The sequence below is a fragment of the Phalangium opilio genome, unplaced genomic scaffold, assembly GCF_054372755.1.
Source record: "Phalangium opilio isolate 3A_F unplaced genomic scaffold, DU_Popi_V2 ptg000113l_1, whole genome shotgun sequence".
NCBI classification, from domain to species: Eukaryota; Metazoa; Arthropoda; class Arachnida; order Opiliones; family Phalangiidae; genus Phalangium; species Phalangium opilio.
This window is the reverse complement of record NW_028324209.1, coordinates 8,634,942-8,658,257: the sequence shown is the minus strand read 5'-3', so window position 1 is coordinate 8,658,257 and position 23,316 is coordinate 8,634,942. Positions and strand designations below refer to the sequence as shown.

The following is a 23,316-nucleotide window of genomic DNA, read 5'->3' as shown; positions in this document are numbered from 1 at the left end:
TGGTCCAAATCAAAAACGGATTTATGTAAGTACATAAATCCGTTTTTGATTGTATCAGAAGTATATAATACTTCTCTTCGAGAATTTGAAATTATACTTAGTTGTCAAGGAGGGCAAAGAAGAAAAAAGGTTCCTCGTAGGGGTACTGTGGTTGTTCGATGACATTCTAAAGCTTCTTGTGCTTTTTTTAATTCAATAATTTTTATCAGTATCCAAGAGAGAGAGAGAGAGAGAGAGAGAGAGAGAGGGATAGGATATAAAAGCGGTACGAGCGTAATAGTAGCTAGGAGGATATAGGGGTGAGGGAGTCTTCGACTGCCGGATCTTAGAGCTCAGGTTTCGGCGTCTCCGATGGGAGATTCGTGCAACCGGACCTAGTTACCTTGGTTATGCGCATCACGTGACCATGCAAATCCAATTAAAAAAATAGCGGGTTTTTCATACTAGCTTAGGACTTTGAAGCAACGCCGCCTATATTACGTGTTGACTGCACTTGTAGTGATATTTTTTTAATTTTATCGGACGTTAACTCGACCCTCCCACAATCTTTTATCCATCTTAAACATTTATCTAGTAAAGTTTTTGGTGTAGGGAAAGAGTAAAAAACCGTTACCTTTATCTAAGAACCATAATTTACTATTAATAAAAAATAAAAAAACGGACTCCCTTCCACGGGACGGAGGGGTATGAAAGAAGAGGCGGGTCAGAGCGACAGAGGTAAAAAGGAATTTTTCACCTTCCCCGTCAGCAACGTCATCAAAACGTACTTTAAGTGAGCCTATAAGATAATTTAAACTTTTTATTACGTGCTGGAGGGAGGGGCTCCTTACTAGGCTATGAGTCGGACTGAAGTAAATACTAACCGTTCTCCATTCCTGCTTCTAAAATTAAATCTATCCCTGGTATAGTAATTAAATTAGTAACTTGAAAAATATGCTAAACTTAAAGGAAAATATTACATTCACAATAGAGAATTACTAGATTTGAAAGATGTATTCCCGCCTAATCTAGGTGTAGATTATTAATATATATATGTATTGAGGATGGTAAGCTCTTTCAGTTCGTAAAAGGGTCCCAAAAATTAATTTAAAAAATGTATTTCTTTATTTAGTTTGTGAAAAGACGGGCGTAAGCGTTTAATTTTGATCCTTAACATGTTCTTTCAGTAACCATTTAAAGAGATGGGGACCGCGGTTTGGACGTTTCTCTTCATCCCCCCCCCCATCCTCCTGCCGCCATCATAAAAGGTAAGACCATGGATTCGATTTACATATTCTCAACTCTGCATAAGCTTTCAGTAGTAATACTTCTCAAGTATAAGAAAAAGTACGTTAAAGTATTTTTAGCCACATCGTATGACCAAGGAATATGGAGATCTAGTTAGGCCGCCACAGGATATAATCGTGCACTTTTTGATAAAAGCATGAAAATTGGTGAAAAGGTAGTACTATATATGTAGAAGCAATTTAAGATTGGAGGCAACGTGCATTCGCTGTGCAAAATTAATTATAAGTAATTAAACATGCCTCGAAAGTGTAGTGATACCTGTATGAGAAACCCCTATACGGGCCCTTTTACCCGCTATACGGAGGGGAGTCGACTATAATTCACGACCCTTTGCGATCGCGGGGGACCGACACTAAAGCCAATTTTTAGGTAAAACTACCTTTCTGCGGCTTCCAAATTGAATAATGAACAGAAATGTTCATGGATTAAAAGCAAATTATAATTATACATCACCAAATTTTATTTAATCATAAAAATAGTTAGTACTTCACTTATACTGAATATAATTTGTTTAATTTTAATGAGAATTAAATCGTTAATCGTATACACGAGTACAAATGCTTTGGTCCCATTGAACCGAATTCCCATTCGACAGAAGGGGTTTTTTTTTGGGGGTCCCATTCGACCGAACGTAGCCAAAGGTGCGATTTTATTATTGTCCCATTGGACCGAAATTCTATTGAACTGGAAGAAGACATACTGTGTGGTTTTGCATTAAATATATTTTTAATTTCACAACTTATTATTGTTAAAATAAATTTGATTTGAAAATGTATTACTGCACTTATTTTAACTACGTTTTAATTACGGCGAACCTCACCTACCCTAGCCTAACCTAACCTAACCTAACCAAACCAAACGTAACCTAACCTAACCTAACCTAACCCAACCCAACCTTGTTTGGAGGTAAAAAGATTATTTATATGAGTATTAAAAGCCCGCCTCTTACCACGAACAATTTATTAGCAATAATAGCAATATTTTCGAAAAGATGTCAGATAATTAATTGGAGAATATTTTAGAAAAGGTGGCAGCTAATTAATAGGAGAATATTTTGGAAAAGGTGTCAGCTAATTAATAGAAAAATCTTTTGGAAAAGGTGGCAGCTAATTAATAGGAGAATATTTTAGAAAAGGTGGTAGCTAATTAAAAGGAGAATATTTTGGAAAATGTGGCAGCTAATTAGTAGGAGAATGTTTTGGAAATGGTTGCAGCTAATTAATAGGAGAATGTTTTGGAAAAGGTGGCAGCTAATAAGTAGGAGAATGTTTTTGGAAAAGGTTGCAGCTAATTAATAGGAGAATATTTTGAAAAAGGTGGCAGCTAATTAATAGGAAAATCTTTTGGAAAAGGTGGCAGCTAATTAATAGGAGAGTGTTTTGGAAAAGGTGGAAGCTACTTAAAGGGACAATATTTTGGAAAAGGTGGTAGCTATTTAAAGGGAGAATATTTTGGAAAAGGTGGTAGCTAATTAAAAGGAGCATATTTTGGAAAAGGTGGCAGCTAATTAATAGGAAAATCTTTTGGAAAAGGTGGCAGCTAATTAATAGGAGAGTGTTTTGGAAAAGGTGGAAGCTATTTAAAGGGACAATATTTTGGAAAAGGTGGTAGCTATTTAAAGGGAGAATATTTTGGAAAAGGTGGTAGCTAATTAAAAGGAGAATATTTTGGAAAAGGTGGTAGCTAATTAAAAGGAGCATATTTTGGAAAAGGTGTCAACGAATTATTGGAACCAAACCACACCAAACCTAAACTAACCTAACCTAACCTAACCTAACCTAAGCTAAGCTAACCTAACCTAACCTAAGCTAACCTAACGTAACCTATGCTAACCTAACGTAACCTATGCTAACCTAACCTAACCTATGCTAACCTAACCTAACCGAACCTAACCTAACCTAACCTAACCGAACCTAACCGAACCTAACCTAACCTAACCGAACCTAACCTAACCTAACCTAACCCACCCGAAACCAAAATATTAAAATTTTAATTTAAAATTTAAAGACATTGATGGAACTACCATTAAGACTGTACTTCATTTTAAGCACAATTTGATTATTAATTCTATATATCTCTTGCCTTGAAAGGAATGAAAGTGAGCGTTTTAATTAGTATCACGAACCATTTACTTTTAATATTATTAACATACCTCCATTTTCTAATAATATTTCGTAATTTGTGTCCTGGAAAAATCAACAGTCAGAGCCTAATTTCGGAGACAAAAAAATCCACTGAATAATGGTAAAAAAATTGGCAAATTATTATGTTCTTGAACATCAAAATATAATAAAAATAACTTGTTGAATTATAATATTAAAATTGTGATTAAATAAACCTGGATTTATAACCAAAAAACTCGCCAAAAAAACACTCCTTTGAACGCCCAGAAAGCAATCATCTGATTAGAAAAAAGCTCCCGTGTGAACTCTCATAACGCTCTCGTTAAAAAGCCAAAAACGCTCTCATTTGAACACCAAAAATAGTCACGTTTGAACGCCCATAATTCTCTTGTTTTAAAGCCAAAAACACTCTTGTTAGAACTCCAAAACCAAACTCATTTGAACGTCAAAATGGTCCTATTTAAACGCCAAAAACGCTCTAGTTTGAATACTAATACATTCCTATTTGAACGCTAAAACGACCATGTCTGAACGTTTCATTAGCGCAAGGCAGTTATTCAAAATTGAATGAGATAAAGATTAATTTTTGAATGCTAATATATAAGCTGTTCAAAAACTAGTGCTAGCGTTAAGGTTTGGTCGATATGACGGTATATTGATCAGAAATGAATGCCCGTGCTTAGTTTTGAACGCGTAAAATACTCCTGTTCAAAACGGAATGTTTCTGGTTAAATTTGAATTCGTCAATAGAGGCTTGTTCAAAATTGAACGGTCGTTATCATTTTTGCATGCCGAAAGCACGCTCATTTTTATCGTGCAGCAATTTGGCTTAACGCCGATGTTAGTCAACATGCAGTAAAATCAGAAATTCATGATACTGTATAACCGTCAAGTTTATAAAACGTCATTAACTTCTGGTAAAATGTATATGATTTATTTCTCATTATTCAAGAAACATCTCATAATTCAACATATTATATTCTGAATATTATATGAAGTACTAACCATTTTTATGATGGAATAAAATTTGGTGATGTATAATTATAATTTGCTTTTAATCCATGAACATTTCTGTTCATTATTCAATTTGGAAGCCGCAGAAAGGTAGTTTTACCTAAAAATTGGCTTTAGTGTCGGTCCCCCGCGATCGTAAAGAGTCGTGAATTATAGTCGACTCCCCTCCGTATAGCGGGTAAAAGGGCCAGTATAGGGGTTTCTCATACAGGTATCACTACACTTTCGAGGCATGTTTAATTACTTATAATTAATTTTACACAGCGAATGCACGTTGCCTCCAATCTTAAATCGCTTCTACATATATAGTACTATCTTTTCACCAATTTTCATGCTTTTATCAAAAAGTGCACGATTTAAATAAAATATGCTTGTTGGCTGCTGTACTAATCTTCCTTGGTATGACGTACATCTACGGTGAGGCTCTTAGTTTGACCTGCCCTGTTGTTGTTGTCCCCGTCGTGCCAGTATACCCACCTTTGGCTGTATAAAAGTTTTCGTTAGTGGTTGAAAGGAAAGTGAAAGGGAGATTATTGTGGTGAGGTGATATTTTTCGTTCGTCTACTTATGAAGGGAATTATGTTAGTAAGGTTAAGCTATGCATACTCTCCCTTTAAAATTCGTCTCACCCGTCGTCGCCGTCCACAATACGATTTCACGCTTTCAATACCGCTCCCCTATTTCAACATTGAAAGAAATCGAGGGGAATTTATAATCTAGGCAAGGAAAATATATGGTGATGTTATAAGTATGCGTAAGCATAAGTTGTAAATTAAAAGTTTCTGTACGTGTATTAGTTGAACGTTAAGTACGTAATCATTTTAGCACTGTTAAAGGTAACTCGATCATCGAGGGGATAATCACTAAAACTTTCTGTTATTCTATTAAGGGTTACTTGTGTGTAATAAGTTTAGCATAGTTAAAGCTAAAACCTCGTTTTATAATGGCTTTACGGGTAATCATTTTAGCAATGTTAAGGGTAGCGCATCGAGGGGCTACTCACTCAAGTTTTCTCTTGGCGTCGCACTATTACAATTATAACATAAATAAATTTATTGAAGTAAGGATTACTGGTAATCATTTTAGCACAGTTAAAAGTAGGGCATCGAGGGGCTATTCACGTAAATTTTATGTACGCCTGTTAAGTACGGTACGATGTGGCTACTATTATGAGCCCAGCCCTTGACCCATCTTGTTTAACTTTTATTTATTAGAGATTTTGTTTTATCAAATCTTTCGTGTTCAAGCATTATTATTTGCCGGTTCAAGCAAATTAATGAAACAGCCCAAAACACTTTTCTCCACTTTTAAAAAGTGGTACTGGAGTTTATGGATTCCTATAGCTGGAAAAACCACCCTATAAACATGTTTGTCTAATAGGTCGAAACCTGAAATCATAATAAACTAATTCCTATGAAAGTTAATTCATTTTACAGGGGACCCAGTTTTACGTTGATCTAGATCAAATAAAAGTTCTGAAATTAAAAGTGCATCATATTCCAAAATCTTTGTTTGTTTTTGGTCTAATTATTCCTATTCTTAAATAGAAACTTAGTAAAATAAAAAGTAATTAAGAAAGAAGATGCTATAGGTTTAGCCGCCCCATAAAGAGGGTGTCTTGTAAGAATAATCGGGTTGCAATACATGTCAAAATGCTATCAGAAATTCCACCTAAAATGGTTCAATCGCGAGAGATGCGATTCTTCCCTCCAGTAATGACAATGGCATAAGTTTATAAGATATGTTCCATAAGTGTGTCACTCGTTAATGAGAGCTTGTCATGAAGTGACGTAGGTGAAACGTCATAGATTCTTGTAAAGCGACGCGTAGTGAGGCCTTGTCAAAGGCTTAGTACAGACTAAAGAGGAGGATGGACTGCAAAACCGAGTGTAGTCAATTCTCACGTCGTTCTTGGACTAGCTCTCATTAAGCCTCTAACATTACGAAGTATGGCTAGTGACATACTTATGGAACATATCTTATAAACTTATGCAATGGTCTATAATACCAGAAGGGGATAATAGAAGAAGGATGACACTCTGTATCCTCTTAATGCTTTAGTTATGTAACGTCATTCTTCCCAGGCTCACCCTTTTAGTTTGCTTTCCCGCTTATCAAACTCCAGATGGGCATCGCACCGTAAGGTGAATTCTATAATTGTTTGGCACTAAATCCCCTGCAATCATCCCACAAACCTCGTCTTGACGTGGGACAAAAATGCACAAGCACGTCGTGCCAAATATTTAAGCACTAATAGAGTAATGATGAGGGAACTATTTATCGTGTATGTGATTCGGTTTAGTAACCTTGCTCCAAATGATCCGATGTTGGGAAGAGTGACGTTACACTTACCCCGCTTTGTGGTACACTTCTCTCGAAGAGAAGTATTATATACTTCTGATAATACTGATAATACTAAGGTTAGTTTCCCCGACATGTGCGCTAGCTTCAAACGTTACAGGGAAAGCAACGTTCCTTGGTTGCTTGAGGTAAAACTAAGATAGTCCAAAAGTCGCATTTTTTGTCCGATTGAATGGGCTTGTGTTGTCGAGTGCGTGATCGAGTGGGCTATGACTAAAGTTTTGTAGTATATTGGCTATTGTTCTTGACTAGCGTCTTATACTCTAGAATGAGTCTCTTGAAGTAGACCAAAGAGGAGGGAAATTTCCCTTCTCTTTGAGTAGACAACCTAGAGCCCTAGACGATAGTCAGTACTAGATCTCAGTAGTCGTATTAGGCAGTAGTGTATGGTACTAGTCACATTACAGGATTTTGATCCTAAGGGAGATCTCGTACTCTAGCTTACTGATGTAGCCACCGAAATTATGTAAAACGCAATAAGGATAGTTCAGAAAAAGATGAAGAACTTCAAATATCATTAGACATGTTAATTGATATTTAGTGGCAACTAGTCGCAAAATTGATACGCTGCTTTTTCCTACAGTGAAAAATTCAAAATCAATTAGATCTTTCAGCTTCTTTACTTTTGTGTCTTTGCGCGCTTCTTATTCTCACCAAATTTAGAAATTTTATAATGGGACCAGTAAAAATATAATTAATGCAAAGGTCACTGGTCCCAAGGACCAGTTTAATAATTCCAACATGAGGGGTCACTGGTCCCGAGGACCACTAATAAAATCCACTTTATTTCCAACCCTGCTACTAGGTGCCACCACATGCTGGGCAATTGAGCGCCAAGAGCTTCTTTCCCTCCCCCTTGCGTCGGTTTTTTATTTGGTTATTGTATCCAAAATGGCGCTGATGTGAAGGTAAATGCTTTTGGATTCTATCGCGAACTCGGATTTTATGGAAAGTTTGATAAGGCAAGACGTTTCTAGTTTAGCGAATAGTGTCGCGGTCTCCTTCGCGAAGAAGACTCCGAAATTGGACTAAACCGTCGGGCCTAATTTTGTGTTCATGATGAGGTAGGAAACTATTCCATTGTCTTTATCCAATGTTATTAGCCGTTATTAAGCCTAACGCAAATTGGGGTTCGGGTTCCCCCTTTGTATTATCCCCCGTTAAGCCTCGGCTTGGAGGTGGGATGTCTCATTTCTGATATGAGTCTGGGTTTTTACCTTGGACTACCTTTGTGATAGATTTGATAAAACAAGCGAGGTTAATATGGGGGCCGGTGTGTTTTTAAAGAGTGTCAAGTGTTGAGATAGTTCTTAGATACGCTATCTTAAAGACCTTTAACTTGCCATAGATTCATAGAAAATAAAGAGTCCTTCAGGGACTAAGGAATACAAAATTGTCCCTGTTATTACGTCAAATGACATTGATGTAAGCCATTTTTTAAAATATTAAACTTAACATTACGCGGCGTAGATTTTGATTGAAGTTGTTTAAAGATTTGTAGAACAAAATTACTAACACTGATGAAGTAAGATGAGAAGGGGTGGTAGGTTTAGAACTAATTTTATTACAATAGTGGATAGCAATCTAAAGAAATTTATTGCGATGTTATTATCTATATTGAGCAACATTTCTTGCTCAATTAATAGATTTCAACTTTACAAACCCAATAGATAATTCTTAGATTGCCAGAATTTTGTGTCTGATTATGAATTATCATTCAAAATCAAAATCAAAGTTAAAATATATTAGAGGTATTAATTTAATATAAATTTGTGAGTAGTATCAGTTATTGTGGCTCAAAATAATGCGTAGATTATAAGTTGTACATTATAAGAGTTGCTAAGCCCCACTTTTTTGTTGACTTTGTTGAAATTTACATTCTACATGTGTGAAAAGTTATTCCTCACACCATTATTCCATTATAAATTTACATTGAATTAACATTAACCTCAAACGTCCTTTATAACCTTTATAAATAATGGTGACAGTATTGATTGTGTCATTTACACTTTGGTACAAATTTTGTTATTCTTTTGTTTATTTTATTTAATCAAAATTTAAAAACTATTGACAGCAATGATAATTTATTTCTTGGGGCAAGATAAAAAAGTACATTAGCCAATGGGCAAAAAAGCCAATAGTTATTGATGCGGAAAGATATTAGAGAGGGGAGGTAGGGACCAAATGAGTCACATTTTTTCTACTAGGGGACACTCGCGGATTGCAAATGAACCTTAGCTTAAATCCCAATAATCCTGTGGCAGCCCCCACCCTGTTATATACAAGCGGTAAATAATTCGGATCAATAATATCATTAATAGACTCCTATTGGAGGAATCATAAAGGCACACACGTAGCACTTAAGAGAAGAGAGGAAAGGGAAATTTTTATTACATCTGCCTGACCCTCATAACTATCCAAAGGAAAAGTTACATAATGAATGATAAAAAGTTATAAACATCCTGTTTTTTTTTTCTTCTGGGTAATTACCCATTAAATTGGGACTATTGTACTCGCCCAATAAAAAAAGCCCTGTTTTGAGGTTAAAAATGTAGGAATTTTGTAAGGAAATTGTTTTATGTGAGTGGGGAAGAGTTGGCTTTAGTTGTAAAATTCCGTAATTGTGGAAAAAATATTATAGTAAAGATCAGTCAACCCTTTTATATTAAAACATTGTAAAGTTTTTAGACGGGGAAAGTCATAGAAAACATAGCAACAGGAATAGGAAGTTAGCTTTTGACAAGGAGTTTAAAAAAAAGGCATTTTCTTCGAGTTTTACATCAGCTATATAATTTTTGGACAGTCCTTGATGCTTCTTAATGGTTTAAATGTGTTGTCAACTTAAGTTTGCGCGTCAAAAATCGTTGTGTTAAAGAAAATTAGAACTATCTTAGAGAGTATTGTTTAATAAATAAAATATTAAAGACTAAAAGAAAGCTCAGAAACACTTGCGACTTTCTTAAGCTCAAGCTTCTACTCCTTTTGCTATATTCTTTCTGCTCCCACCGGATAATATTCCCTTTAAAGAAAACTTAATAATTAACGCTATACAGTGTGTTTCTGATAAGTCTTGCATAAATTAAGGGGGGGGGGATGTTCTTTGGGCGATTTTTGAGTCGAAAATATAACTTCTATCTCCATTTTGTCCAAAGAGCGACCGTTTTCAAAATATGTTTAGAGTGTTTTACGGATGCCCCCTTAATTAATTTAGGATTAGCTTTGAGTTTCTTAACTAAATTTAAGGGGTCATCCATAAAATACTCCAAGCATAACTTAAAACCGCTTGCCCGGACGGCAAAACGTCATTAAACATTTTCGACTCTAAGAACATCTCCCTTAATTCTGACAGACCTTTCAAAAACACACAGTATATTATTGATGCAACAAAAAAAAGTACCATTAAAACGCCAAGAAAACCATCACTCTAAACACAAATAGAAAAGAAATAAAGAAAGATGCAAAGCCATTTATTACATTCTAAAATATTCATGCATGATATAGAGAAGTACTTTCCCTAATAGAAATTGATGCCCCAATGTCATCTTTCCCTCCCATCTTCCTCCGTTCCTCATCTCTCTCTCTCTTTCTCGAGTTTGCGCGGAAATACAGTAATCCTCCGATCAAAATAAATAAAAAAAAAATTATAAAACCCTTTTGAAGAAAATGTACAGGACGGGTTAAAAGGTTTCCCGGGGGAGGGGGGGGGTTAGAAGGGGGATAAAATCCTGGCCGGCGAGACGCCTTGAACTTGGGACAAAGGTGAATAACCCTTCCGCCGTTGCCAGTCCCAAAGCCATCGGAGGCGCAAGAGCAAATATTCCAGAGGATGGATTTTTGGAGAAGTTAGAATCAAGAAGTGATATCTAGTTTACTAGGGAGAAGGTATAAATTCGTCACATTCCTAGCTTTATCTCCAGTCCAAACGTAGGTCCGGAGTTAATCCCCCGCCTCTAAATAACAACCAGCATCTCATTGGTTCTTGAAAACTCACGTCAGCGCGACGCGAATGACGAAAATTACGTATTTTCCGACTGAGGAGAGGCAAATTATCCTGGCCTCCTTTTACGCCCCCCCCCCCTTTGTATTTTGAAAGGGGGACTGGGACTATGGCGCGCGAATACTTAGGCATCTTATACGTTCTCCCTAATAAACTAGATATCACTTCTTGTTAGAATTAAGAGAGACTCACTACTTTGCTTTTGGAAACGTACGTTTAGGTTCAAGGGGAATAAAGTTTTGACTAAAAATTTAAGGAAAACTCATGGAAATTTATAAATATATGGGGGAAAAGTAAGGGAAATCGGTTTTCCAAAAGTTTTATGATGAACCCTACTAATTTTAAATCGAGTTGGATTAAAACTGCGGCATATTCGTTTGAAGTTTGGAAGCACCATCTAGGGGGGAGGGGGAGAAGAAATTATCATAATTTCTCCCTGATTAACAGGAAATGAGGGGAGGGGGAATACCCTTGGGTGGTCGAAATTATAATAATATTCAAACTAGATAAGGTATTATATTGGCAATTAATTCACTTTGTATTATAGATTAGGTAGGGATACTCCTATACTACGGTGTAAGGTTAACAATTATTAAAACCACCCTATGACAACAACACTAAACACAAATTTGCCTTAAGGGTGCCTTAGGTCAACGTAACATTGCCTAACCCCATTGGTACATTGAACGTGAGTGGGCGTGGTCTAAACTACGCGGGGTGAACGAGGATGGAGAAATATCGAACGGAGCTTGGGAGTATCTAATTCGGGAGTTGTAATAAGGTGAAAAGGGCAAATAATTAAGATTGAAAATTGAGTGTTTCTTAAGTTTATAAGATATGTTCTATAACCTATACTTTGATAAAGGATTACCGAGGGCTAATAATAAAACGACTATACTTGGTTTAGTCGGTACCAAGTCTTTGACCGCGCCTCATTTCAATCTATGATCTAGGTCTACTCCTTAACTTAACCTTAAGTAAACGGTGTTACACTTACAACTTACGGTCTTTCTTGTTTAATTACACCAAGTAACGGGCATTACTTGGCGTTTTGCCAAGAAAACCGACCCCCCAACGTAAAGCTAGTAAAGTTGAATTCAATTTTATTTTTTTCAACATCGCATCTCGTCCGTTTCGATTTCTCTGGAAGAGAGACTGCGGGGGGTTCCCCATATTTCGTGGCGCTCTCCGTATCCCGCATCTTCTACGAGACTTCCTTCACCTCCAGTATTTCTCTTTGCTCTTGAGCCTCCAGCCTCTAGTGATCCCTTTCTCCGCCATCCGGGCGCGCGCCTCTGAAATTCCGTAGAATCGAATAGAAGGATTGAAGTCTAGGGCCTTTTTCGCGCGTAATACGTCATAGTTCCGTACCGGAGCGAGACTTAAACGGGTCATTTTCTCGGTAATAATTACTGGATTTGACGGAAAAGAGAGGCTTTTCCAAGAGGTATTTGGAGTGCTGATGCTTTTGTAGCTCGCTACGTACCCTTTAGTACCCCGCGGTGTGGGTGGAGTAAAAAGGGGGATAAAGTGAGTGACATTTTTTCCGGGAAATCGCCTGCCTCGTTGCGCGGGAAATGTTTTGCTGTGTTCCCGGAGTTTTGACGACAAATTTACCGTCAACCAGTTCTTCGGTTTCTGGCAGAAATCGAGACCATTCCATGGAGAACGAAGGGTGAGGATAGGGTTATTGCGCCTTTTCTCTTCTCTTCTCTCTCTTTTTCCAAAGTTGGTTATTTATTTATTTATGATCAGGTTCGTGAGAGATTTAATAATAGTTTGTTAAAGTAGTCGCATATACGTTTAATTAATTGTCGACAGCAAAGTTAATTATTTTGAATTAATTATCATGCTTTTCCGGTGAGTTTTAAATGATTAATGTTTGTAAAATTTGTGTTTTATTTTGGTTTCAAAATACTTTCATCATGAGTGTTTTATAATGTTCAAGTCAGTTTGAAATGTTATGGATAAAAAATGCGCGCACTAAAGGGACTAGAAAATCTCCCCCCTCCCCGTTTCTTAACTTTAACTGCACTTCAGGGTTGCCAGTAATTTGTGAGAGCATCTCAGGTTTGGAACTGAATGATCACTGAATCGAACAGAATTCTACAAACGTTTCTGTCTGTTGGTAGATAGCGGTTGAATTGCATTCACAAATGACTAGCAACACTTGTCCGCACACTATCCATACAAACATAATTACTTGGATGATTTCCAAAGACTTCACTGAAATCAGTTGTGATTAATGCGTTTTCAAAGTACCGTCAAATGATTGCAACGTGAAGTCACTAAACCACGCACATCTTCAGCGTGTTTACAGTTGCGAGAATTCGAGACTTTCAAAAGTGGGGTTTCAAATAAACAGAATTTCACGCGAAATTGACTAGAGATTCATTCATAAATTAATACACGTCTTAAATACCTTTTTTGAAATATATTCATTTGGGGGAGGGGCGGGGATATACCAAAAGGTGGACCACAAAATATTAGTGCGTGGATGACGTCTCCTTAAAGAACAGTATTCCCATTCTTGTAGAATGGAGACCATTTTGAGCTTAGAGAGAGTGGGAGAGACTAAACAAACATTTTTTTTTTTTTGCATCGTTACCTCAAGCTACTTCTAAAACGGTTTAAATTTTCTATCCCGCTTTTCTGTGCCTTCTTATCTATTAAAGCGGGTATTGTTTTCTTTTTATGTTAGTTTAGTCGCGGATTAAAATAAGCTTAACAACCATCCAAGGGTTGGGTTAAGGGGTTTACGTCATTCCTTTTTGAAACTCATCCTGCTGAAGCGATCAAGCGTCTCACTGGGATGCGGCGCCGCAGCTGCCAAAGAATTTTAACGATCTTTCAGTTAATATTAGTTTAGTTTTCTCTTATCACGTTTTAGCGGCCACAAATTCTCCCGCTCCTATATCATTATGAGCAAGTAACTCATTAGTGGTAATTTTGATTAATTATTTAACTTGCTGTTTCCCCGTACATTATGGGATGCCTTAGCTACTAGGTAAACGGTGGAAATTATAGGATTGTTATATCGTGGAAAGGAATTTTAAAAATTCATAACAGTTTTGGGGAAGAATTAATTTTATTTAAAAAATTGTTATTTTGACACTACTGACTTAAGAGATAACGAAATTTTAAGCGTTTATGTATTTCGGAAGTATCTAACATAACATTACGAGGTATAGGTAGTGTCATACTTATGGAACGTATCACTTATAAACTTATGGCTAATGCAATAAAGGTTTAATACGTATAAATGGCGTTTTAAATGTTTTAAAATTGCACGTGACACGTTTTTGCAGATAATCCGTGACGTTTAATCCACGTCACACTGGAAACTCATAATTTCTTGTTATGTCAAAATCGTGGAATAGCGAGGGTTAACAAACTTACAATGTGTACTGTATATATAGAGCTATCTCAGTTTTGACGCTGTTGCCTACGGAAAACGTCATGGGCTTAGTTTTTTCAGATGGCGGCCATGTTTGGTACCGCTTTGGTTCTATGGGCAAATAGCATAAGTGACGTCACACTAAGGCTTCTGTGATAGTTCTATTCATGAAAGGTTAAAAATACTGCCATTAACTTCATCAGCAAAGCGTAGCGAATGCATAAAGGGTTATAGTCCGTCAACACTTCTCTACCTAACTTATTATCGACCCGTTTGTTTTATAATCCCCCTCCAGTTTGAAAGGACTTTTCTTTTTTGCCCCGCGTTGTCGGTGTGATTCATATTGGGGAAACACGCTTGTTTAAAAATAAAGAGGCTTCACTTTTATAAACAGCTCTCTTGTTATTAGTTATTGGAAGACACTAGATTTGTACGGTTGGTTCATACTCCTCTCGGATGTGGTCCTGTCCTTCAAAGTGTTGTTTGTGATGTGCGGATGTAGCTATCGATTAATATGCAATTTCGCTAAATCAAGACCAAGACGAGAGTGTAATTGTTATTATAGACCAACTGCGGTCAGAGTTATACCTCAATATGGAACTTTCGTTTGGCGGTAAGATCACAAACGTTCGCTGCTGAGATTCTTGGTTTTTTTTTGTTCATGGTCACTTTTGCATTCGTTCGCGTTTAGTATTATCAGAAGGGGATAATAGAAGAAGGATGCCACTCTGTATCACCTTAATATATTAGTTATGTAACGTCATCCTTCCCAGGCTCACCCTTTTTGTTTGCTCTCCCGCTCATCAAACTACAGATGGGCATCGCACCGTAAGGTGAATTCTATAACTGTTTGGTACTAAATCATCAGCAATCAACTCCCTAACCTCGTCTTGGGGTGAGACAAAAATCCACAAGTGCGTCTTGCCAAATAATTTAACGCAAATAGACTAATGATGAGGGAACTATTTATCGCGTATGTGATTCGGTTTAGTAACCTTGCTCCAAATGGTCCGATGTTGGGAAGAATGACGTTACACTTACCACGCTTTGTGGTACACTTCTCTCGAAGAGAAGTATTATATACTTCTGGTATTATCCTTCATGTGGATGATACCTTTTGTCCAGCATCAGTTTTTTCTTTCTTTCTTCACATTCAAATCTAGTTTAAACACGTGGTAGTCTTCTTCATTTGGGTTTTGGTTTTTCTGACATTCGCCAGCTTCATTCAACTTTGGTCTGGAAATAATCCTTTCGCGATACTTCCTGTTTAACAGTCGCTTAAATACGAAATCCTAGTGCATTTATTAACGAAACGTGCCTAGTTTCTTGTCGGTCCGATTACGAATCAAAAATGAAGTTGTTTAGGCATTGGAATTTTGAAATATGTTTAAGTTCTACGTGAATGTGATAGGATGTTGATAATAAAGGCATCCTGGGACATTTGTGGGGAAATGCGTGTTGTAGGCTCTCTTCTCTGTTAAAATAAACAAATGGCAGTTTCTACGTAAGTCGAGCTTATCTCCTATTACATTTATTTTTTGTATAATCCGGTTGATTTTTGACAAGTTAAGATAGAGCGAGGGACATTTTTTGTTTAATTGAGTTTTTTTTTGTGTCGAGCCAAGGCTTACGAGGGTTGTTAATTGTATTAAATTAAAAATATGAGGTACTTATTTAAGTTTAAGTATGTTTCTATAAGGTGTTTGTATTTATTCATTTATTTAGTTTGGTTTTAATTTCCAGCGAACAATCTATAGCATCGGCCAGAGCTTCGGTGATGGTGTACGATGATCAAAATAAAAAATGGGTACCTAGTGGTTCATCGAGCGGGCTTTCAAAAGTTCATATATACCAACACGCGGTTAACCAAACGTTCAGAGTTGTGGGACGAAAACTACAAGATCACGAAGTAAATATTAACTTATAAGTCATATCATATCATATAACCCACTTCTGTTACAGCCAACAACTGCCCAACATGTTTTACGTTGTTAAGAACGTTCGGAATAACGAAATGTAAATTTTTTTTTGTATATATAGGTTGTGATCAATTGTGCCATCTTGAAAGGCTTGAAATACAATCAAGCCACTCCTACATTTCACCAATGGCGAGACAATCGGCAAGTGTACGGCTTAAATTTCAGCAGCCGAGAAGACGCGGATTCCTTCGCTAATGCCATGATTCGAGCTTTGGAAATACTCAATTACAACAGTTCCTCAGGTGGGCGACCGCCACCCCCACCCGCCGCTCCTCCTATTCACCCTAATCAACAAAGAAATGTCATTTACTCCGACATTGCCTCGCTCCAAGAAGGGGATTACGGAGTTCAACCTGGATGGTAAAATCGCATTTCCGCAATTAATTCTTTTAAGGCTTCAACCTCCAACCTTTTCTCCCATCTTGGAAAATTTTAGCCTCTTCAATTTCCCCGTTTTTGTAGAGAGAGACTTATTGATTAGTTTGAATGAACGTTTTATTCTAGGCCAGTCAATGACATGAATGAAAGAAGGGGCAGTAATCAAAGCAACACCATCTATGGGACCAATACCAGTGAGTTTGTTTTTATATTTATGTATGTTTTTGTCGAACACGCGTCTCTTGGTTCATGAACAATTTGTAGAAACGTTAACAGACTGAAATGAATAACAGCTAATGTTTATTTTCTGTCCATGTGCGAAACTTAGTGAAAACATAGACTAAGCTTACATTATTATTATTATTATTATTATTATTATTATTACATGGAATTAAGTACGCGATTGAGATATTTTAAAAATGTCCTTGCATGTTGGGGGGTGGAGCTCTTCATTTGACTGTTATTCATTCCTGCTTTTGAAATGTATTAATTCCTGGCTATACGCGCATTATCTTACATATCCATATATTTTAGTTAAAAAGGTGGAATGATTAAGGTTTACTGTAAATTTTAATAATTTTACAAGTATATTCATTTTAAACTTATGTCTAAGCATTTTTGTTTGGAAAGTTTTGTTTTCATTCATCATATTTTTTAATTGTTGTTTGTTACAGATAGTAATATTTATATTTATTTTTATTACTAAATATAAATGTCATAACATGTGCCAAAATTCGATTATTTTTTACTTTTTGTTAATGATAGTCTTTTGTTGTAAGGCAGAATTTATTGGTTCTGATTGGTTGGTTTAGATTTAAGTTTAATTTAATTCCATTTAATTTGGAATGACTGCGAATGACCATTTATTTAAAGAAACGCTTGCAATTTTTTTTCCTCCCCAATTTTGTCGTTCTATGTTTTTAAATACGCTAAAGCCATGATCTACAGCAGCGTCAGTCACCCACCCACTCCCGCAGGTGCTCCCGTGCCAGGTGGTCACCATCGAACTTCGTCAGCGCCGCCCACTACGGCGCCTCCCGCTCCACCACCCATGCCTCCCATGCCAAATCAAGGGGCTCCCGCGCCTCCACCTCCACCACCCCCTCCTCCTCCCCCTCCCGACGCTCTTCCCATTATTCCCGTCGTCGTTAATTCGGCTCCCGCTCCACCTCCAGCTCCTCCTGGTCCTCCCGCTCCTCCACCCTTACCTTCGAACAATATTCGGGAACCACCAGCTCCGCCACCAATGCCCGGAATGTTTTGTACGTTACCCAGAGTTAGTTCCTCCAACAATAACAGTGCCACTAACGGAAATGGTAACAACAATAACAATAGTTGCTCCTTAGCGGCGGCCCTAGTTAATGCTAATGCCAAATTAAAAAGGTCTACACCAAAAACTCCCGTAAGTTCCTAATGAGTCATTTAAATGGAAAATGGTTAACGGATAGCGTGTGCTTTTAGAGTATGGAAAGCGCATCACCGGCTGACGCTGGGCGCCCAGCCATACCTCCAGTTGGTGGAATGGCTAGTATGATGGAAGAGATGTCCAAAACATTAGCCAGACGGTAAGATCCTTTTTCATTTCCTTTTTTTTTCCTTGACTTTATTTTAAATCTGATTAGAACTAATTTCAGGCGAGCTCAAGCTGAAAATAGTCAATGTAGTCAAGATGGAGAGAAGGATTCCGATGGAAAATCCTGGAACAAACAAAGTTCAATGAATGGTAATAGCCCCAGCAAAGCTTCTAGTGGAAGTGGGGCCGAATCCCCAAAAGGAGGCAGAAAGTAAGTTTAATACTTTTGTAGGCTTATTATTTTTACTGGGGTCATTCTGTTCATTTATCTTTTTTTATGGTTATTTTTTTGGCAGACAAAGGTTAGAATCAGTTGGTGATGGAGATTCTTTGCGCAACGGAGTGGATTGTTTGGATATGGAAAGGTTAAAACAAGAAATGCTACTCGAAATAAGGAAAGAAATGAATAAGATGAAACAAGACATCATTGATGGTGAGTTGTTTTAAATTTTAATTCTTAAAAGGGAATGGTGTTAGGTGCAGGGAGCTTACCGGTCCTATAATTCCTATATTTTTGAACCTGTCCTTTCATGCTATAATTTCATGAAAGGTTTTATAATATCCTATATTTTTGACTTAGTCGAAGTTTTCGTATAGTTTAGCATCAAATTTATCAAAATTTAGCTTTTTTTTTTTTATCGAGATCACATTTGAATGGAGACCGTAATTGCGGAGCTCGCTTAGGATTTTTTATATATTATATTATGTTATATTTTAATTAAGTTCTTCTGAGTTTTCAAAGTAAAATCCAATTTGTTATTTTTATTTTTTTTTTTGGGATTTTTCTACATAGTTTAAGCCCAAAATTGTATTATATTAGAGCTGCATTTTTAGTCCTATATTTTCCTATAAAAACACGTGATTTTTTCTCCTATAAAATCCTATAATTCCGGAAAAAAATTCCTATTTTTCCTATAAGGAATTTAAATTTAAGAGTGGGCTCCCTGTATGTGTTATTTCGGAGGTCTGGCCAGGTGTCATGAGCTTCTGTTGTTGTTGTTGTTGTTGTTGTGGTTATCATCATACTTTGAGATAATTTTATATATACGAAAACATTTTATACTTTTTGATATATCAGTTAATCCAGTTAATCTTAATTTACAAAGGTTATTACTATTAGTAATTACGCTTTGTTTTGTTTAATATTTTGAGTGATAAATTTGTATTGATGTCATCGGTAAGTTTGTAACTGGTTACTGAGAGCTTGCCATGAAGTGACGTAGGTAAAACGTCATAGATCCTCGTAAAAACGACGTCTGGTGAGGCGCCTTATGCTTTGTTTAATATTTTGAGTGATAAATTTGTATTGACGTCATTGGTAAGTTTGTAACTGGTTACTGAGAGTTTGCCATGAAGTGACGTAGGTAAAACGTCATAGATCCTCGTAAAACGACGTCTGGTGAGGCGCCTTATGCTTTGTTTAATATTTTGAGTGATAAATTTGTATTGACGTCATTGGTAAGTTTGTAACTGGTTACTGAGAGCTTGCCATGAAGTGACGTAGGTAAAACGTCATAGATCCTCGTAAAACGACGTCTGGTGAGGCGCCGTCAAAGGCGATAGTATAGGTAGCGTCATACTTATGGAACGTAACTTATGACGCAATGTCGTCACCTATGTACTTGTGGTTGCAGTGTTTATTATTGTGATTTTTAAGTTCAAATCTAAATAAATTTCAGCTATCAAAATCGAACTGAATCGAAGGTAGACTTTGTAGAGTGTGATGTGACACAGTGATGAAATATTTTAGTGGATAATTGATGAAAAAAGAAAAGTTTTTATTATTAAATTGCGAACAATTTTTGCGTGTGTTCCGGATGGATTAGCGTTATGAGTAAACGTTATTCCGAAAACTGTTTTATTTAAAACATTTAAACAGTAAACAAACTTAAAAAAAAAAAACAAAAAAACAAAGGCCTAAACTTTAAAAAAAAAAGTGTGCTGGATCGCGAAAAACAAACAGAAAAGGTTTAATTAATTTCCATATTTTTAATCAGTCGCAATATTAAGGTGAGAAACGAAACACTTTTTATTATTCTAATTATACATCTTTAAATAATTTTCTTTCTTCAAACAAAACTGACTTTGTCAAAGAATTTACCAAAAAAAAAACAAAAACACATAAAACTATGGACTAAAGCGGCCCTCTTGCGTAAATGAGCAATGTGTTATCAAACAACGATTTCCCCCCCCCCCTAAATAATATTGTAGTTATTGCAAAAACATTTTTTTTTTTTTTTTCATTTATCAACTTTTTATGTAAAGAACTACTTTTATGATACGCTTGCGTCTCTTTAAAATGTCCGAAAAGGTATTTGCTTGGTCTTTTGTAGAAGTTTTTTATTGTAGAAATTAATTTTACCCAATTAAGCATGTAGAAATGGCGCGTAAAAGTCCATGATAAACTTGAACACGTGAACTTAGAGAAAATGGTGCCAATTTATTTATTTATTTTTTTTTTTTTTTCAATTAAAACTACATTGTTACATTTTAGGAAGCTTATTTTATACTAACATTCACTGCCCGCGTTTAAAAGAATAATTTAGCCCCGCCCATAAATGGTTTTCAGTTAAGTTTAATTTAAGTGAGAAAACAACATTGATTGATTTGATTCTATCTTAGAGGGAACCAAAATTTCTAGGGAAAAACTGGTTTTTTAATGGAAATTTAGATACTGTTTAAGATGGGATGGTACAATTAATAGGCGTTAATTTAAAATTTTAGTAAGCTTCAATTTTAGTAACGATAAAAACCCAAAATGAAACGAGAAAAAAAAAAGTATGTGAAAGCTTCGTATTTGTGTCTTGCTGGTTCAAGAACGCTTTCTGCGAAATTTAGCACACGTGATGTGACAATTTTCTTACGTCGAATTTATACCAGTGGTCATTTAAAATATTTCTAGTAGATTTATTTTTTATTTTATTTTATTTTCAATATTTATAACACTGAACTCGTAAAATATCTGAAGGAACTGCTAAAGGTTTACACGTTCGTTTATTCGACAAGGATTGCGATTTAAGCTACCAAGAAAATTTTAATTAATAGTTTGAAGAAGAGGTGCTAACGAAGTTAGTTTATACTACTTAAGAAGTTTGATTTTAGTTTCCATAATTCTAAGTAAGCATGGGCGAATACCAGTTTTTGACTGTCGAGACGAATATCGAATAGTGAAAAATTTTCTTATCGAATACAGAGACGAATAGTTGTTTGGGAACCGAATATCGAATAATTAGGCTTAACTTAAAATTGCCCTTATCGAATAGTTATCGAATAGTCAGAAATAGAAGGATTAATTAAAATCAAATTAAATTATATTTAGAATTTAGATGCGCTATAGAGTAGTAGCACTTCAGGCCTATTTTCCCATAGAAACTTATACATTAAAAAGTGTAACTGCCATTACTTTTTTAAAACATTTTTAGGGTTAATATTTTTGTTTTCTCGAATAGTTAATCGAATATTTAACGAATAGTTAGTCGAATATTTAACGAATAGTAGGTCCGAATAGTAAAATTCACTATTCGATATTCGTTCGAATACCTGAAATGGGGCTTATCGAATATCGAGACGGTTATTCGTCGCCATATTCGATCGAGTTATTAGTGTTACTCGAGTATTCGCCCATGCTTAATTCTGAGCTAGGTTTAGCAATCAATGTGTTATCGAGAACAGGATCTAGAGCTGCATTTAACTACAGTCATGGTTAAAGTGTTTGATATGGGCAGGGAACAATATATATATAAATAGAAGGAAGGAATAGATACGTAAGTCGGTGGGGACTGTTTTGCTTTGTGTGCAATTACAGTCATTCGTGCTTGACGGTTCATTTTAGTACAAGAGTAGGGCGACGATCTTATAAAGCCAAAATTTTGGGCGAATTTATCCCTTCCTTCCTTCTATTTTAATATATTACTTCCTGATCAGGGATTTTTAAACTTAGGAACTTAGGTTTTAAAGTCAGGCGGTATATTTTTAATAAATCAATTCCAATGATAAAGAATTCTTCCATTATTTCTTGCAAATTTAGTATAATTTTATTTGAATTTAGTTTTAATACTTGTAAAAATAAAAATAAACCTCCCATAAATGGGGCTTTGTCACTATTTGCGTAAAATAAAACCTTGGAAGAAAAATTAATTTCGAAGAAGTTTGAAATATATTTTGAAAGATACGTACGTCAAAAATAGCAAACTTTAAAAAAAAAAACTTCAAGATCTCAAAGAAAGTTTAAAAAAAACAAAACAAACGACGAAGGTGATATTATCATCAAGCTCAAAATTCAGAAGAAATTTTGTATGGTAGAGAGAAGGGGAGATTAATTTTGTAAGATGGTTAGGCTTAGTTTTTAAAATGAGAAATATCCGTGTAATGAAACAGTATTAACTATAATATTTTTTTTTGTGTTTAAATTCCTGTTAAAAATAAGTCAAAACTATTAAAATTACCCCCAAAATCTCAGAGACGTTTGTTCTTCTCTTCTGTTCGTTCATTTTAAAATTCCACACCACTAAATGAACGAAAGATTTTTTAATTTTGTTTTTTGGTTTTTGGTTTTTCCCCAAAAACAACTACAAGCTCAAAATTTAGCTTCTTTGTAGCATGGAAAAGTCCTCGCGTAATTAGAAGTAATTATCTTCATAATAGTTAACACCAATTTTGAGCTTGTAGCTTAGACAGACTTTGCATTAAAATAGTTTAAGGTATTTATTTTTTTTTTTTTTTTAAGGAATTGTTTTTTTAATTAAGCGCGGCATTTTAGGGACTTTGTTTAATGATGAAGGAAATTTCATATCGCTTCAAAAAAAAAACCAAAAAAAAAAAGAAAATTCCAAAAATATATAATAAACGAAACGATTACACACATTAGCCAAGTTTCTCTTTTTGTAAATTGAATATTGTGTAAAATATTTCATGTAAAAATATATCAGGAAGCGTTAATTATTAATTCTAAAAAACCTTTTTATATATATACATAAGTATAAATATGAATAAACGATAACCATTCGCTGTACGTTAAATCTGTAAACTAAAAGAAAAACAATTTTATTTATGAATTTCAATTTTTTTTTTTTTTTTTAATATTTATAAAAAAAAAAAACTCGCTAAAATATTGACGTGTGCCTTGTCTTTAAAAACAAGTCTTGAAAAAAAAAAAAAAATAACAAATTTTCTAAAGTATTTAGGAATAACAATTAAAATGTAAGGGT

General features: G+C 35.5%; 1 protein-coding gene and 1 long non-coding RNA gene across 3 annotated transcripts; one reads left to right on the top strand and one right to left on the bottom strand.

The window, feature by feature from the left end:
• Positions 1-4,322: 4,322 nt before the first annotated feature.
• On the bottom strand, positions 4,323-6,862 carry LOC149623772 (uncharacterized). The gene is made up of 2 exons (XR_016374879.1): positions 5,031-6,862; positions 4,323-4,907 (listed from the first exon to the last, which is right to left on the bottom strand). It is a non-coding gene; the product is annotated as an uncharacterized LOC149623772 (long non-coding RNA).
• A 788-nt stretch (positions 6,863-7,650) lies between these two features.
• Positions 7,651-22,936, top strand: ena (ENAH actin regulator enabled). Of its 2 annotated transcripts, none has more exons than XM_089853019.1 (9): positions 7,651-7,849; positions 15,923-16,088; positions 16,220-16,518; positions 16,663-16,730; positions 17,514-17,938; positions 17,998-18,101; positions 18,171-18,320; positions 18,406-18,542; positions 19,789-22,936. In XM_089853019.1, exons 1-9 carry the CDS (start codon positions 7,842-7,844, stop codon positions 19,815-19,817), a joined length of 1,386 nt encoding a protein of 461 aa, XP_089709145.1. In that variant the 5' UTR covers positions 7,651-7,841; the 3' UTR covers positions 19,818-22,936. The 2 variants fall into 2 exon arrangements, with proteins under 2 accessions (XP_089709145.1, XP_089709144.1); XM_089853018.1 differs by having other exon boundaries at positions 7,652-7,849; positions 17,472-17,938.
• Positions 22,937-23,316: the final 380 nt, after the last annotated feature.

Excerpts from the sequence above, each read along its gene's own strand:
- ena (XM_089853018.1), top strand. Across the intron at positions 18,321-18,405 it reads TCCCCAAAAGGAGGCAGAAA|ACAAAGGTTAGAATCAGTTG; the intron begins GTAAGTTTAATA and ends TTTTTTTGGCAG. Across the intron at positions 18,543-19,788 it reads GAAACAAGACATCATTGATG|CTATCAAAATCGAACTGAAT; the intron begins GTGAGTTGTTTT and ends AATAAATTTCAG.